The sequence below is a fragment of the Bombyx mandarina genome, chromosome 21, assembly GCF_030267445.1.
Source record: "Bombyx mandarina strain Sakado chromosome 21, ASM3026744v2".
NCBI classification, from domain to species: domain Eukaryota; kingdom Metazoa; phylum Arthropoda; class Insecta; order Lepidoptera; family Bombycidae; genus Bombyx; species Bombyx mandarina.
In genome coordinates, this window is record NC_143227.1 from 845,416 (window position 1) to 864,335 (window position 18,920).

An 18,920-nucleotide genomic window follows, 5' to 3' on the forward strand; every position below is an offset into this window, starting at 1 on the left:
TACCAATGACCATATAGTAGATTCAGTCACTGAGCGTTTTATTATTTACGCCAGTGACGACAGCGACTCTTCGTTAAGTCGACGATGAGGAGCCAACTCCTTCCACCAGCTCAGGTGCTGCCATAAATTTAATCCAAGGCGTAGCACTATTAGAAAATGATAGTGACGACGGCGACACATAATTTTTAATATTAAGTATATTTTTTTAAATAAACTTCTTAACTTTTAATTGTATTTTATTTATAACACCTAATACACTTCACGAATTCCTCTCTTTTCTTTAACTTTCTTCAAAACACACAGGCTTAAAAATAAGTTATGGCAAATACACAATAAAATAAAATAAAATTAAATTATATGCGGGCAATAAAAGTAACCATTTTTTTGTTGCAATGTGCACTATGCGCGACATTACCCCTACTACACCAAAACCTTGCCAACTTACGTGCCGCTTACTATACCTACTATGAGTTTAAAATAAAAAGGTGGTTGGTCACTACGGGAAACTGAAAGAAAATATATATTTTTTTTTAAGGGATTTTATGACCTGGTAACTAAACTGGTCAAGTCTTATTATTTACATTCATATTTTTATGAAAAAATAGAGTGAAATGAAATGAAATGAAGATGATTAAATTGAGACATTAACCGACTGGGATGAAATTAAATTAAATAAGATGAGATGATATGGGATGAAATATAATCTCAGTAAAATGGTGGTCATTTACTGAGATTTTTTCAGTGGACTTTTTGGAGGATCCCAAGAAGTTGCATCCAGCGGCTTTACTTAATTTTCCCACATTTGTGCACTTTCACAGATATTAAACAGTTAATAAACCACCGTTTGCAATTGCATTATTTTGTACTTATGCAAAAAATAAAACAAATCACACAACTTCACTCTCCGCGTTCCCGCCAAAAAGTCACCAAGAATTATTATTTTTAAGGGATTTAATGACCTGGTCACGAAGACTTTTAGGTCATGTCTTATTTTCATTTACATTCTTTTTATGAAAAATGATAAAATGGAGTGAAATGAAATAAAGATGATTAATTTGAGACACTAATCAACTGGGATGAAATCAAATGAAATGAATTGAGATGATATGGGATGAAATATAATATTAGTAAAATGGTGGTCATTTACTAAGATTTTTTCAGTGGACTTTTTGGAGGATCCCGAGAAGTTACGTCCAACGGCTTTGTTTCATTTTCCCACATTTGTGCACTTTCACAGATATTAAACAGTTAATAAACCACCGTTATTTCACATTTAAACCTGAAGAAAGACTAAATGCACAAAATAAAACAAATCGCACAACTTCACTCATCGCCTTCCCGCCAAAAAGTCCCCAAAACCGGTTTAATTGTACATAGTTATGGCCATAGATTATTAAAATAGTTACTATGAAGCCAATTGCCTTACTTAAAAAAGGAGAAGTATATTATCTCCACGTCTGCGAAATTACTTTCCTGAGAATGTTTTTTTAACCATAATTATTATGATTACATACATATCACATAGTACACGTGGGAACTGTATAATTTTTTTAAAGATTTTATGACTGTGAAGTAAATAGAGTATTATCTGTGTCCTTTATAGATTATACGTGAACTGTTTTTTATGGCGACTTTTACCTCCATCATGGGGCATAGACAAACAAAACGCCGGCCTTTCCGCTGAAGCGTCTTGTTGTTTCAACGCGGAATATTGGTAAATGATGGCTGCAAATAATTATTTTGGGTTCACTCACGGAGGAACCCAATACGGGTGAGTTGTTTTACGATGTAGATAAATCTTAAATTGAAATAGTTGTAGCTAAATCAGTGTTGGATTAGTGGGTGCTACTGCGACCACGAGACGTGTTAGTTGTTAAATCAAAATGGCGTCTGGATTGTATTGATCGCGGTAATTCAATAAACGTTCGATCATTTTAGCGTTTCAACTACGTTATGTTTCATTATAGCGCGGCTACAGCTAGTGCTGCATATGGTGGTCAAACCGGGTACGCCGTAGCGCCCGCTGCCACTGCCGCCACTTACGGCACCCAACGAGCCGCTGCCACTGGCTATGATACAGCATATCAAGCTGCGGCTGCCACACAAGGTAATTACTCACAATTAAAATAATAAAAACCTAGTTTGTTATATACTTTAAAATCATAAACATTGATTACCTACCTATTTGTTAAGTTAATTTGTTGTCGATTTTAATGATGCCACTACGAACCTAACATGAGAGAGACAGTTTTTCTTATTTTTAACAAGCACGTGACATTTACAAAAAAAATAAAACAAAATGTTGTATAACATAACATATACTAATATGATACACCAACAGCAAAATTGTACACCCCATAGAAATGACAGTCTTAATAAAACAGACATTTAGTGCGTTATATGCAGAAGTGATACTTTTCATGTCACTGTTTCATCAATTAAATAATAACTTACTTGCTTACTTAATTCTCAATATAATTTACTTTAGATGTTTAGATACTAGGTGTTTACTGCAGTCCCACTTGTTTCATTAGAATACAAATTTGTATGATGTTGTAGATAATAGAAATCACAGTTAATTATTCCCCATTGTTAAAAGTAACAAAAATTACCAAAAATATTAAGCATCAATTCAAAAATGTTTAAAGTATCACAAAACTATCAAAGAAATAATATTATATCGAAAATACTATGCTTTTATGATTATAGTCCGTATTATGATCTATTGACGTTCATATATTTCCTACAACTAACAAGAAATTCAATGATATTTTTACTGTTGAATCTTCTATTTCAACTTTTATATTGTTTTACAATGAGCAAAGTGTGGTTGTGCTCCATTATGGCTAAATCTAAATGTAAGAAGTATTAGGCTTAGGAATGCAGTGAAGATGAACAATATTTTTAAAGAAATTTAATTGTTGTTTTACTGAAATTGTTAAAAAGTTAAATCGTTGTCTCAGTGAAAATGTCTTACTCATCATTTTTTATTCTAGTATAAGAATGACTATGTAGTCTTAGGACTTTGAGGACAAATTGAAACTTATTAACGTTTATATAATCAAGAGCAAAATAAGGTATTTTTTTAATATTTTTTATTGCTTAGATGGTTTGATGAGCTCACAGCCCACCTGGATTTAAGTGGTTACTGGAGCCCATAGCATCTACAACGTCAATGCGCCTGATATTGAGATATAAGTTCTAAGTTCTCAGTTCTCAGTAAAATTTTTCAAGTTCAGGTTCAGGTTTCTACTTGTTCTTAGTGATTTCATTTTTAAACTTATCAGCTGCTGCACATGCCCACGCCCACGCAGCAGTAGCAGCGGCCTCAGCATATGACGCCAGCAAGAGTGCGTATTACCAACAGGCAGCTGCTGCCTACCCAACAGCGGCACCCCCACAACCACAACCTACATATGATGCATCTGCAGCTAAACCTGCATACTCCACACCTGCGTCATATGCACAGGTTGGTGTAACGCTGTTGTTTTCATAGCAAACACTATTGGTTGTTACCATCCCTTAAAGGTATATGTCAGCCACCATGTAACAAGAAGGTAAGGGTTTTCATGCTGAGTTTGATGGTAGTGGCTTAATAGTAAAATGGAAGTAATAAGAAAATCTCAACTAATTGTTTGGAGTACTGTATGAATTATTTACAGTAATTGCACGAAACTGGAAAAACTGAAGTCTTCTCACTTATTGGAATCTGAGTGGTTTCAAATAATTACTAATTATTGCTAATATAAACCTAGAACTCTTAAATAATGTTTTTAGACTTTCAAAGTAGGGTTATTGACAGTAAAAACCAAAGGTTTCATATATAATTGATAATGTGAAGTTAAATTTAAGTAAATTATGTAGAAGTCATTGGTTTTTCTTTATTTGATATTTTATTTATTTATCTACCATAATATAGTAAATTGTATACTTTGATATATTAAAAAAGTATTAATTCTTAAACAATGGTATGAAATGAAATTTTTATTGTAATTATTTTAGATGCTTTGTTGAAATCTCTTGTTCTATGCAATACACAGGGCACATACAGCCAGGGTGCAGCCCAAAGGGGAGCGGCTGCAGCAAAACCTGCTTACGGAGCAGTGTACAGTGCCACCACTGCCACTGCTTCCTACCCCACACAGGCATACACTGCCACCCCGGCACAGACACAGAAACGTAAGTTTATTTGTGCAACTAAATGCAAATACAGTCAAACCTGGATAAGCGAGAGTTCAAGGGAGCACAATCTCATTCTCGCTTATAGAGGTTTCTCACTAACCCGAGTTTCTCGCTAATGCTCCCTCTGAATTTCATTTCGCGATTTTCCGGATTCAACACATTCAATATTTTAAGTTTATCACTTAATGACAGTACTTTAATTTTCCGTTTTGACATGAAGCAGAACAGAACTTTCTTTCGCAATTCATTAACAATAAGCTGAGTAAGTCCCACAAACAGGATAGTACACAGGCACACGTGTCAATCTGAATAGACTGATAAAATAACGTTATTTAGTTCCACGAAATACAATAGGTTCAATATTGACGAGAAAACAATACAAAAACAATGGTAGGAAGTTCCACGAAATTTAAGAATGAGTCATAAAATAGCAGATGTTAAATTTGTAATTTGTTTTGTCATTTGTTCCTCCTAAATAATATAAATAAATAAAGCTCCACTGTTGCTTATAGAAGTATAGATAAGTAGCAGTCTCACTTACGGAGGTACATGAGGGGAAAACGACTCTCTCTTACAGAGGTTTCTGTTTCTCGCTAATAGAGGTTTTGGGAGCTTAAAATGATGGGTCCTGGCTATTACTCTCACTTATAGAGTTTTCTCACTTATCCAGTTCTCACTTACCCAGGTTTGACTGTAATTCAAATGTTGTATTGCTATAATTGATTATTATGTTATGTTTCTTGCATCGGAATAACGGCTTTCCCTGCCCTCGAAATCGGAAAACACAATTGTTTCGAGGCAGAAATAGGCAGGATGGTGTTGCCAACTCGTACGGGATCAGCACTCTCAACTGCCAGTAATTATGCAAATTTTTTGCAGTATTTATAAAGGAGAATGCCCAAATTTTAATCACTGCAAATAATCTAGATGACCTAAGATTTTTCATAATTTTTGTTAGTTAAATTGATACAAATCGCGATTTTGATAATATACTATTTACTTTTGAGAAAGTAAATAAGTTGCACCAATATAAAAGGAATTTCAATTCTCAAACAATATTTGTCTATTAAGATGTAGAGAAAATAAAACTTGCATTTTCCTAGCACTGCACCATTTAGCACCACATTTCTCTACTAATGATTTTATTCATTGAATAGTATAGAAATAATCTTTCAGTTCTCTTCAAGAAATAACTAAGAAACTAATAAATGCACCATGGTGGCATTTTGATAAAAGCATAATTTTCATTAACTTCAAATAATAAACTGGGTTAATTTTAGAAACTAAAACATCCTTCCTATATTTCATTAAAAATCCTATATTCATACAATCGTAAACAAATGCAACCAACATCCATACACTTATGGGCATTCTCCTTTTGCAAGTTTAAAAACTATTAAACAATGGAATCTCAACGCATAGTGTAAAGAAAATTGGTACTTATCCTGGAATTTAAATTTAACTATTATTAAATAATAAGAATTTCATGTAGACCATAAATTATAACAGATTATAGGGAAATGTATATGTAGTTTTTCCACCAAGAATTAGTCAAAATGTGTCTCAGACTTGGTACACAACTTTCATGATAGGTAGATAAAATTTGTGAACAAACAAACAATGTTTATGAAAAACTACAACACATTAATACAGACAATGGAGTCTGAAATATCAGGCCAAATTTTAATCATGGAATGGTTTTAAAAATGAACACAAATATGAAATGAATATGCAAGATATGTAATTAAACAGTTATAAAATCTGTTTTAATTCCCTATAACTAATAGAATGAGAAAACTTGAAAATAGATAAAATATATAAAGAACAATTGATTAGTATTAAGAAATTTATTAAACTTCTAGCCCTTATAGGATTTAGAGTGCTCCAATATCTCATTATCAGTAAGGCTATCAAAAACTGACTAAAACAAGTTTAAAAAACCTAATGGATACGTTTTTATTAAGGTTATTAATTAAATCAAAATAAGTATTCAGTTATTTTTTTAAAAGCATATATTCCACATACAAAATGTGCATGCAACGGTATGTGCATAGAATGAATTACAATTAATTTCATGAACCCTTTTTCCATATTCGTTCCATATATAGTTGCTACATAGACGTCACTTATCCATTATGAGTACTCGCGTCCAGCAGTGCTTTAGAAGCAATAGGGTATGTTCAGACTTGTTCAACCTCCATATAGTGCGGAACCTAGCTCTAGGATTATGTGCCCTTGGAACAAGTGATGTGGTTTCTTGATATTAGGTAAATATAAAAAAAAGGCTTGTGATTTTACTGAGTATGCAGACTCCAGAAATAATATTTCAGTCACTTGAAAATGCTCTTTTTTACCTCCGAAAATTAAACATATAAGATTTACTGAAAGTATGTGAAGTGTCTGGGTGAATAAATTTTGATGATCCAACATTAAAAGACACAATGTAACAAAATTTAGATCTTTTACTCAACTTTGATGAAATTTAAATGAAAATGGCAACGAGTCACAATTAATGAACATAGCATAAGGCTCAAACACAATAATAATAACAATTGTCACATAGAAATGTTATTATGCCAAGAGGGAAGTAAATCAGCCCCAGTAAAGTGTGTTGTAGTTTTTCTGCATAATGAACAAATGAATAATGAAAACATGTAGTTGTCTCTGTAAAGTTGTGAAGTTAAACAATTAATTAAATAGAAACAATGAATTAAATTGTAGAAACGACGAACCGAGGGAACACCGCCTACGACACTGCGCTCTACAATGCGGCCTCCATGTACGTCGCGCAGCAGAGCAAGGCCGCGCCCGGCACGTACGTACTGCCTTGTCCCACTCATTCACTGTGTTAAACTACACGAAGATTTGTTTGAATACAAATTAATGAGACCCAGGTAGTAGGTAGATACTGCACTCAAGATTATTTTGTTTACAGTGTGATTATCGAAAATATATATGTTTGATGCTGTGGCCTAAAGGATAAGGCGCCCGGTGCATTCGTATCGAGCGATGCGTCTGTCGGTGTTCGAATCCCGCAAACAGGTACCTGCCAATTGTTCTGATGAAATATGTACTTGACAAATGTTCACGAATAACTTCCACGGTGAAGGAATAACATCGTGTAATTAAAATCATACCGACAAGAAATATTGTTTGCGTAATTATGCCGAATGCAGGCAATATTGGAGGAAGCTAGTGCAAAAACGACCAAGGTGGTCACAACCCTCAGTAATGAAGAAGCGACAAAGAAGAAGAAGAAGAATTATGGTGGTAGGCACCACCACCCTGCCTATTTCTGAAACAGTAATGCATTTAGTTTGCAAGGATACTGCCTTTGTACTAGAAAATGAGAAACTGAGACTTACAACTCATGCCTTGAGGTGGGTGGGTGGACCTTTACGTTGATGATTATAGGCTTCTGTAACCATTTAACAACACTGGGTGCGCCGTCAGCTCGCTTATTCATATAGGTGATAATTTTTTTATTGTTAAAAAGTTTAGATAGAATATTTATTCATAATAATTTCACAAGGACTCGTAATTAGAACACTTTTATAATTGCTTGGATTCTGGAAAATAAATAACATCCTTATAATTTTGAGGTTTCAATAATTTTTCAGAATATCTGTAAAAGTCAAGTCCAATGGTTTTTTTTTATATTTTGCACTCTTGAGTGCTCGCTTGTGCTAAACGGTCAATAAGCCACCATTACACACCCACATTTAAACCTCAAGAAACACTAAGTTAACAAAGATGTAACAGATATGGTTATTCATCTTTAGTATCATAAGCCAAAGTAGTAGCGAACCGGAAATACGGAGACGGACTGGCATGGCAAAATCTGCAATGACCCAACTGAGCAAAATCTGGAGAGACCGTAATATTACCCACCGAACTAAAATACATCTGGTCCGCACCCTTGTCTTCTCCATTGCTCTATATAGTGTAGAGACGTGGACACTCAAAGCCGCAGATAGGCAGAGAATCGACGCTTTTGAGATGTGGTGCTGGCGACGTATGCTACGAATACCATGGACGGCCCGCCGCACCAACATATCTATTCTCAGGCAGTTAAAAATAGAAAAGATTCAACGTCTATCCACAATCTGCCTACAAAGAATATTGCGGTATTTTGGTCATGTTGCACGTAGGGATACCAGCAATTTGGAACGCATTGTGGTGACCGGTAAAATAGAGGGGAAAAGGCCTAGGGGTAGAGGTCTCAAACGATGGTCGGACCAAATAGCGGAGGAACTGGGGATACCTATCAGCGACGCACTCCACCGGGCTGCAGGGCGGGATCGATGGAGACAGTTGGTTGACGAAATCGGACGGAGTCACGATCCTCAGCAGTGAGGAACCGATCGAAGAGAGAGAGTATCATAAGTCACATTATCCTTACTTTTGTTATAGTCTCCTTACAACCCTGTATGACATATCATTAAGATGACTGAAGGTCGATAATTGTAATTTAAATGAAGTTGCACTGTTTTGTGGAGGGCTTAAGCAAGATTTTAATCCCTAATTAAAATTTAATTTATATCGTGCGGGAATATAAAAATATTTCATTCTAAGAGAAAACAAAAGTAAAAAATGTAAATTTTGTCACAGTGGCTGGAAGAACTATAAAACGCCGGGAACGGGTCAGCCACGCCGCGCCAAGCCTCCGCCCAAAGCGCAACAGTTGCATTACTGTGACGTGTGCCGCATCTCCTGCGCCGGACCCCAGGTGGGCTGCTTTATATATGACTCACTGTCACTTTTCGCATTAACAAATACAAAAAGAAAAAGAAATTAACAACGGCTATGAAGCTATTCAAGTATCATTAGAGTAGAAAAAATAACTAAAACGACATGTTGTTGTGACAGACATACAAGGAGCACCTGGAGGGCCAGAAGCACAAGAAGAAGGAGGCGGCCGTGAAGCTGGCGGCGGCGGGCGGCGGCGCCAGCGCGGCGGGGGGCGCGCGCGGGGCGGCGGGCGGCGCGCTGCGCTGCGAGCTGTGTGACGTCACGTGCACGGGCGCCGACGCGTACGCCGCCCACGTGCGCGGCATCAAGCATCAGAAGGTCGTCAAGCTGCACACCATGCTCGGGAAACCCATCCCCTCCACGGAACCCACTAAAGTCGGCGGAGGTCGGTTTCTTTGCTCATTACACTCACTAAGAAATCTATTTATTGAACAATGTGCTTATCAATATGCAACCATAATACATTTTCAGTTAAAGATATTGTAGACAATTATTAGAGGCTTATACTTCGTAAACTAGTAAAATAAATATTTCCATAATTAATTTCATTCTAAATTTGTCTCAGTGCTGCCATACAGCTATAATATAGCATATAGCTGCTATATGATAATATGATTCGAATTAAAACTACTTTCACTGTTTTATCTTCTGTATGTCATTTTTATTTTATAGTTTTCGACTAAAGTATAATAAATAACAAACTTTAGAATTTCCTGTAAACATTACATTTATTATCAAATAAAACTTAATGATGGTCAGCACAATGGTAACTACATATTAACACTACTGGGATATACTAGGTACTTTATAGTATTTAGTTATTAAATACATTGGTATCTCGACATACAAGTTTAATTAGTTTCGTAACCTTGCTCGTATGTCAAAGCAATGATCCCCATTGAAATTAACTGAAATACCATTAATCCTTTCCAGGTCCACAAAATCCATCTCAGTCATTATTTCTAAGTGTTTTTCAACAAGACAAATGTATTTGCACACAAAAACATTTATTTATAAAGGACAAATTTTACTGGTGGTAGAACCTCTTGTGAGTCCGCGCGGGTAGGTACCACCCTGCCTATTTCTACCGTGAAGCAGTAATGCGTTTCGGTTTGGGGGGGGGGGGGCAGCCGTTGTAACTAAACTTTAAGACCTTAGGACTTATATCACAAGGTGGGTGGCGCATTTACGTTGTGAATGTCCATGGGCTCCAGTAACCACTTAACACCAGGTGGGCTGTGAGCTCGTCCACCCATCTAAGCAATAAAAAAAATACATAATCAATAAAAACATAATAAAAGAAAAGTGAAGGGAAGACATCATCATAGGAATGGTTATAAAAATAAACGTGTTAATGTTTTGTAAATGTACAAAAAGCAAAAAACGCGAACTTAATTTATCAAAAATGCTTCGAAATCAGGCAAAAATGCTTCGAGGCAAACAAGCATACATATGAGGTGTAGTCTGAGGTGAGAGTGTGTGATTCCTTATATCTCAAAACAGGCATCTGTTAGGGCACTTTGTATATCGAGGTACCACTGTACTGCTCTTTGTCTCCAAAAAACCAAATATATTCTAGTCGAAATGTTGAAAATAAACATGAGATGAAACTGTAAAATTAACTTTATATTATAAACTGTAAAATTAGTTTTATTTACATGAGTCTTAGACCCCAAAGAAAACATTATATGATAATTAAATCTTATTATCCTAGAAACTATGAGTAACATTGAATTGAACATGATTTATCATATATTCAGATGTGACCTCTGTCCATGATGGAGATCATATTTGTAATTATGTGTAGCCCATATGGAGTCCCCCAGCCTGACACAATATCATATTTGTATCCGGACGCGATCTTGGCTAAAGCATGAAGTCAAATTTTCTCTCTGTTACATTCACTGCCACTGTTCAAATACCATGACACGTGGTACAGATTGTGAGTCTTGGTGTGTTGGGTCTTTCCCATATGAATTTGATGTTTTGTCGGGAATGACTGTACTTTCCATCTCAGTAAATGTTGAATGTATGCGCAATTGAGTAGATTTTATTGATTATTTAATTTGCAAAAGGATCTCATCAAACTTGAATCTCGTTAATGATCATAAAAGTTTTACACTAATGAATGAACAGTTGAGAAAATTTGACTTGGATGTATCAGCCAAAAAGAAAGTGGCGGGCGCGCCGAAGATCGCGTTCGTGTCGTCCGGAGGACTCCGCACTGTCGCCACCGACCCCGCCTCACCCTCCGCGCCCTCCACCGCGCCCTCCACCGCACACTCGACCCCACACTCGCCCCCAGACAAGGAAAAGGACGAGGAGAAGGAGGACGACGATGCCGAGCCCGAGGTGCAGCCCGTGGGACAGGACTACATCGAGGAGATCCGGGCAGACGACGGCAAGGCGCTCTCCTTCAACTGCAAGCTCTGCGACTGCAAGTTCAATGACCCCAATGCTAAGGAAATGCACATGAAGGGCAGAAGGCACCGGCTACAGTACAAGAAGAAGGTGAGCCACCTGCTGACTTGTCTTGGGCCTTAGAGTGTTATATAGTTATAATGTTCATCCAATGATTACTTAGTAAAAGGTTTGAGATGCGCGTCGAGCCTGGTGTCTTCGGGACGCCAAGAGATCCGTGTGTCAGATGATTAATGGCATCATATGAGGAGGAACAATACTTATTTTAAAATTTTTTACTCTTTCCATTCTCATAAACATTACTCAAAAATATTCATTTTATACCAATTTTATTTTAATGAATCAGGTGCAACCAGATCTAGAGGTTAAGGTCAAACCCTCTATGCACCAGCGTAAGTTGGCGGAGGCTAAAGCTCAACGTATGATGGTGAGAGATGAACTCTGGGCCAGAAGACGCATGCATGATGTATGTATTTTACATTTGTAATTATTAAATTTATTTAGTGTGTTTTTATTCTTCTTTAGCCTAAGGTTGTATAATGATTACAAAAAACTATCTATGGGCCCAAGATCTTTGCAGTGGTTTAATATGACTGCCAAAATGCTGATAGGCAATATTCAGCATATTGTAGTTACACAATGATTTTGTGAATGATTCTTGCTAATGCATATCTTAATGGTTCTGGACTGAAGTTAAAATTTTAGCTATTACTATATAATTATGCAGGTAATAATGTTGTGTGTAGTAATAATTTCATGTTTTAATTTGAATATCAAGGTATATGGCCAGGGTATTGAGGAAGATGAGCGCATGTATTGGGAGGGGGGAATCGAACCGTGGTGGAGAGGTCCTCATCACCATCATCATCATCATGTAAGTACATACATCATTATTTTTAATCTACATATACAACAATATTATAAAAGTAAATGTTTTGCAAAAATTGTGCATTTTTTGGCAAATTTAGATGAAATTTGGCAAAAATATAGTTTATTAACTTAATAACACAGGATACTTAATTAACTTAATTACATTAAAACACTAATGACTGTAGGCTTGTTTAGTTCATAGTTAAAGAGTTATTTAAACTGAAAATCCTCAATTTTTTACTGCTGATGATCAATAATTGGCGTATGGTCTATCTGGTTTTAAGTAATTACTGAAGACTTCTGTCCAATCAGATCAACTAAAAGTTTGTGTATGGTCGCAGGGCATGGGTATGGGCTACGGTCGCCGGCCGGAGACATCTGACGACCGGCACGTGCTCACCAAGCACGCCGAGATCTATCCGGGAGACGCGCAGCTGCAGCACATCCACCGCGCCGTCGCGCACACCGAGCGCGCCCTCAAGTCGCTCTCCGACGCGCTCGCTGACTCCGCCAAGCAAAAGGTTCTTGCTCCGTACGGCCTAGCCACAAGCAACAGACTAAATTCAAATACACTCACGGACAAATTTAGAGGAACGAAAAAAGTTTCTATAAAATAATTACCTACTTAATACCTATATAATACCTGTTAGTTTTACCTACATTCTGAACATTTGGAACTTTGAAGAATAAATACTCCAAATATAAAAAAAACTTCCAAAATTTTTTATAACTAGGACTTACAAATGTTTGCGGTCGGTACGCACGATAATTAGAAAAGGAGAAAGTAAACGTTACTTTTAAATAACTTAAAATTTCTCCATGAGTGTATTAATGAATATGTGGGAAGACAGTCCGTTGATAAAAAAAATTTAATTACATACATGCTCCCTGTGCTCTATGATATTGTTGTATCAAAGATCTGTTACATTAATAGTTCAATGAAACTAATCAAGCTTTGCAAATGTAAGATACTAATGATTAAAAAGAAACTAATGAAAACCATTTTAATGAATAACATTTAATTGTTTTAAAATTTTAGACTGTGCCGGCTAAAACTAAAGTTGATGACAAGAAAGATGACAAGGCTGATGGCAAAGAAGATGGTCGTGACAATCAGTTGTGAGTAATATTAATTAACATATTGGTATTAAATTTAAACTCGATTTGTTACTATGATTAATACTGTTGTCACTGAAATTATTAAAAGTTTCTAAATGTTGTTAACATAAAAATGAATCGAGTTACACATTATCATGAAATTACATCCCAATTTACTAAAAACATTGCAAGACTGGGAATGAACTAGGATTCAATCACAATACAGTTTACAATCTAACTGATTTATTGCATTGTTTTTTAAATCAATAATAATTATGTATTGACCCTGCTGACCATTCTGATAACCATTAGACTGATCTTGTGGCAGCACTTATGTTGCAGTGACTTGTGATCAAACTTGTTCATAACAAGACATATAGAACTAACAACTATTTGCAACATTTTACAATGATAAATTAATAATGTTTTTGTTTTTGTCTAGTAGATTTTTTCTTTTTTAGTTCAACTGTAAATGTAAATTTCTGTTTATCTGTGGATAATTTTTACTGTTATACTTGCAACTAAATGTAGATCATAATGTGGGTTTTATATTGTTGTTACATATGTTGTAGGTTCTCATTCCTGGCGGAAGGCGAGCAGGCGGGTTCCACCAGCACGGCCGGCGACGCGCCCCGCGCTCTGAAGGGCGTGATGCGCGTGGGGCTGCTCGCCAAGGGCCTGCTGCTGAAGGGCGACCGCGACGTGCAGCTGGTGGTGCTGTGCCACGACCGCCCCACCGTCACCCTGCTCAAGCGCGTCGCCGCCGACCTGCCCCACCACCTCGCCAAAGTCAAGGTGGGAGTGCGCGCGCTCGGGGACGTGTCGCCTCCGCCGACCCCGCGGAACTAACTGGCGGTCGCGTTGCAGGGCCCCGGCGACGAGCCCAAGTACAAGGTGGAGCTGCTGCCGGCCGAGGGCGCCGTGCAGGTGTCGGACGCGCACGTGGGTGTGCTCGTCAGCCTCACCTCCGCCGTGGTGCGCGAGCCCGCCGGTCAGTAGCCGCGCCCCGCGCTCTCACCCACGCTCAGAACAAACTATCTATCTATAAGATGTAACGCTGCCATTCCACAAAAAGTCTTATCATTTTATTTAATCTGATATTCTGTGTGAAAAAAAAAAGATAATTTGTTCAAGTTGATCGCCCCACTGGGCCATGTGTTGGTGCTTATTTTTAGGTGTTATTAGCGTAAGGCGGCGAGAAGGAAAGGATTTTTGATCATCACAATATATCGCTCTACTGAAACGGAGCAAACATCCTGTTTAGTCACCCACTACGTTTATTTTCTCATTTACAATTTTCTTATTTTATCTGTTCCTATTATAAATTTTAATACTATTATTTACCCCAATTTTCTTTGAACATGCGTTTCAGGATTAATGTTAAGTAGAAATTGATTTAAAAAATTGTTAAGTTGAAATAAAAACGCATGGTCAAGTGAGAGCGCGTTGTCGGAATGCGATTAGCGCCAGCGCACAAAACCGCATTCCGAGTGGCCCCGCCGCGGCCGGGGTCGCGTTTGCCCCGTTTTCGTCGATGTGTTGATGGTCAAACACCCTTTGTGTTGTCGCTAGACGGGGGCGACATAAAGCGAGACGACAAGGATGTTCTACCGCGGCAGAAGTGTTTGGACGCGTTGGCCGCCCTTCGGCACGCCAAGTGGTTCCAGGTACATTCGCCATATTACATACAGTGCGCGCTCCGCGGCCTCACGCTTGCACGATCTGTCCGATTACTTGTGACCTTACCTTTGTTACCTTCGCTGATATTCATTTAGTCGGAGTGCGCACGTCGTTTTAGTCACATGTTTATTTTATTTTTTTCATTTTTCTTAACAATCTTGAGTAGTTTTGCAGTAAATAAAGCTTCATGTGCCCTTTAAACTCGACTCCCGTGAACATGTGGCTACGAGTGCTATAAGACTGCGTTTCCTAGCACTGTGTCAGCCGGCAGCGGGAGAGACGGAAACGCAGTTTGTGATGTGTTCACAATTATTGCTCCGCTTATCGTTTCATTGATTTGCTTTAAATTTATAAAAAATAATAATACATAAAACAAAAAGTGGAGCAATACATTGTGCAGCGGGCGGGCCCCGCCGCGAGCGAGCCGCGCTCACGTGCCCCGTGTGTGTGTGTGTGTGACAGGCTAGGGCGGCCACGCTGCAGTCCTGCGTCATCATCATCCGCATCCTGCGCGACCTCTGCAGGCGCATCCCGAACTGGACGCCGCTCAACTCATACGTGAGTATAAAACTCAAATAGGCCCTGCTCGGGACCCAGACGGCAATAATAGATATTCAATCATCTACAAGCACCGTAATTACTTCTTCAGGCAATGGAACTGCTGACGGCCGGCGTGGTGCAGTCCGCGGGCGCCGCTCTGTCGCCCGGCGAGGCACTGCGGAGGCTTATGGAGGCCGTCGCCGGCGGCCTGTTGCTCGAACACGGGCCCGGCCTGCGGGACCCCTGCGAGAAGGAACTCGTTGTAAGGACACCCCTACGCTGGCTACGCCCCGACCACACCTAGACGGATATGTATAAAACGACACAGAAGAATGCCCTGGTCTCTCATTACGAACAACTTCTACGATCAAATAATCTTATCTGTCCAGGCGTCGGGGCAACGTAAAGCCGACGTCGGCTGGAACATATCTCGTTCCTTCTCCCAGATCTACTCTCAGTGCTTTTAGGCTCTTCAAGCACCAGTCACAGTCCTCGTCGAACTTTTCGATTACGAGCGAACTAACCCACAGGCACCCACTGAGTTTCTCGCCAGATCTTCTCAGTTGGTCACGATTCCGATCTGGTGGTAGATTCTGTGAAGCACTGCTCTTGCTAACGCTAGTATTAGCAAATTCTCTCAGATTGAGGTATTGAACTAACTCACTTACTCGCCCGCGCGTAGCTGAAATAGCCACCTAGAGTATCAGCGAGTAGGTAGGAAAAAAAAATTAAGTAATAAGTTATAAACTTGTTCATACTATCCAGTCCATACTGGTAAAAGGTGTCTTTGCGTTGCCTATAATAGACAGGACAGCAATTATTACAATAGAATGGTTACTCTGATCACTAGCAGCGTATCTGCTTCTATCATCATTCCATTAAGTACTGCTAGCACTGGCCGTTCGCTTCAGTGTTTCCCATCCACAACTTGCCATTCCCAAAAAAGAATATAATCATTGATAAGCTACGCGCCCGCCGCGTACCGTGCGACCATGTATACAGGGCAGTTTCTGTACCAGGACGCGCTGGGCAACATGCCGCCGCAGAAACGGGAAGATCTGACGGCCTCAGCGCAACAGTTCTTAAGACAGATTGCTTTCAGGCAAATTCATAAGGTACGTGAGCACAGTGATTTACATGCAGCTAATTCTAAACTGCACTAGTTGCTTGAGTTCATGAGAAATGTTTGGTTGGTAGAGCAGATGTAATAATGTAATCTGTGCAGGTGCTCGACATGGAGCCGCTCCCCAAGGCGAAGCACGCGACGGGCGCCTGGAAGTTCCCGCGCAAGCGCAGGCGCTCCAACACTGACAACGAGCACGACGCGCCCAACGGTAACTGCTTTTATTTTTCCTACCTAAGCTGATACATAGCCTTGAGACGCTATTTCAGCGTAACCTTAACTAGTAAGTGACGGGGCTCAAACCTGACGACGTTGCTAACACGAACCCTAGCAAGAGCCGTGCTTCGCAGAATCTACCACCGGATCAGAAACGCGACCCATTGAGAAGATCCGGCGACAAACTCGGTGGGCTGTCTGTGAGTTAATTTACTCGTCTAGAGAACGATGATCGAAACTCTGTAACCGCACGACACTATGATGCAACACCGCCTCCCGGACAGTGCGCGGCGCCGGACATGATGAGACCTGATGACGAGTCGTAGATTATGCAGATGACTGGTAACGCTCAGGAGCGTCGAGTTATTCGGTGCTCCGATGTGTTCCCTCTCCCTCTGTGTATTCCTTGACGACATGGCACTCTGATCCGCACCACGATACCGACATCTACCGGCCTACTTCCAAAACAATACGCTCGTTTTATGGTTATATTTAAAAAAATGTTAAATTTTCAGGTGAGGGGAAAATAGTGAAGACAGAGGAAAAATCAGACTGTTCGGACACCAACAAAAAGTAATCGATATTGAGAAGACACGACCCACACGCTAGCAATAACCCTTATGTATAGATAGCCACACGGCACCGATATCGTTGGAATCTGGTCATGTATATGCCAGATAAACATGTAATTTTCAATATTGAATTCATTTCCTTTTTATATTTTTTATATTATCCAAATTGATGGAACACACAAGGAGCAGACTAGAGAGCTCTGAAGTGGGAGCGCTCTAATGAGATGATTAAGACAGATTTCAATGCTATCTCTGTCACGACAACAGTAGGAAGTGTGAAAGTATTTGATTTCCTTGAGAAAGTAAAGATGTGAAGTTATACATGCCAGCCCGAGGCAACATGTGTGAAGTTTTATTTACGTTCTCGTTGAGTTGTGTGATCTGGTTGGGCAGCGGCCTTGTTGTCTCATTTACTAATGTTTCAATCTCGTTCACCAAGACGAGCTGTCCAAAAACTTCACTCAGTGTTGGGCGTCCGGTCCGTCAATGATTTGTGGTCTTAATTAAGTATTAGAATCTTATTCAATATAATATATTGTAGAATTAGTGTATGTGAATGTGAGACAGGGATACGTAGGGCGGGGCGCCGGCGAATGTAATGGAATTGTATAGTTTGGACGAGTAGGGCTCTCGAGTTAACTTTAGTACAGTATTCTGACCAAGTTTAGTTCCTCACGGCAGGGCCCGCGGGCCGCAGCAGTGATTTGTTTTTGTCTTATTTAGCTTAAGGTGTGCGAATACAGCTTGTATTCGACTATTTGAAGATAAATGTCCTCAATAGAAAACTTCCCTTGGGATGAGTGTCGCTATTGTGCAGTGCGAGTTGCAAGATTGTACTCGCTGACAGTCGCCAGTCGCTTCTGGTGCAGCAGAAACTCAAAAAATTGATGAGACTTTAATTTCACAAATTAGTTTGTTTTGTAGAAGTTTGTCGAGCGGCAAATGTTCTGCCGAGGACGGAGAGAGGTCGGCACATTGTCACGGAGTAATGTGAACTATTTCATGTTTCTTACGTTTTCTTTTGTATAGAATAATCTATTCAGAGATAATAAAGATAAATGACTATATTGTAGTTTTATTTGTTCAGTAAATAGTTTGAATAAATTGTTTTACTGACGCCCATGTCATGTTTCTGGTATTCTGCAGCATTTTATTATAAGTTAACTCTTATTAAAATAAAGGTATACCTGCCTAATACCTACTACTTTTTTGTTTAAGAAAGCATTTTTCTTGCACCATTTGTTTTTGCAACATTTGAATTTGCTATAAGTAAAACTTCGAGGTGTTCAGTTACACGGGCAGTGTGACAACAAGTGTTATCGTGCATAAGGCGGAAGTCATCACCGGTAGGTATATCCCGCATAGGGAACGACATGTTCCAGCAGAATATTGGAAATGTACCGGTCCGAAATTAGACCGCCTCCTCGTCCCCCGCCAGGCACGAAAACGAGCTCGGTTTTACCGTC

The 18,920-nt window shown here is 39.0% G+C and overlaps 1 protein-coding gene across 3 annotated transcripts; it reads left to right on the forward strand.

Annotated features, from left to right (window-relative positions):
• Positions 1–1,611: 1,611 nt before the first annotated feature.
• Positions 1,612–18,519, forward strand: Zn72D (Zinc-finger protein 72D). 3 transcript variants are annotated; one of them, XM_028170792.2, is made up of 21 exons: positions 1,612–1,771; positions 1,968–2,107; positions 3,288–3,469; positions 4,041–4,179; positions 4,985–5,038; positions 6,904–6,997; positions 8,794–8,911; positions 9,052–9,319; positions 11,099–11,445; positions 11,702–11,821; positions 12,134–12,229; positions 12,567–12,746; positions 13,265–13,344; positions 13,896–14,118; positions 14,191–14,314; positions 14,896–14,990; positions 15,466–15,561; positions 15,653–15,805; positions 16,563–16,658; positions 16,769–16,877; positions 17,398–18,519. In XM_028170792.2, exons 1-21 carry the CDS (start codon positions 1,719–1,721, stop codon positions 17,457–17,459), a joined length of 2,829 nt encoding a protein of 942 aa, XP_028026593.2. In that variant the 5' UTR covers positions 1,612–1,718; the 3' UTR covers positions 17,460–18,519. The 3 variants fall into 3 exon arrangements, with proteins under 3 accessions (XP_028026593.2, XP_028026594.2, XP_089592440.1); XM_028170793.2 differs by having other exon boundaries at positions 11,240–11,445; XM_089736314.1 differs by lacking the exon at positions 4,985–5,038.
• Positions 18,520–18,920: the final 401 nt, after the last annotated feature.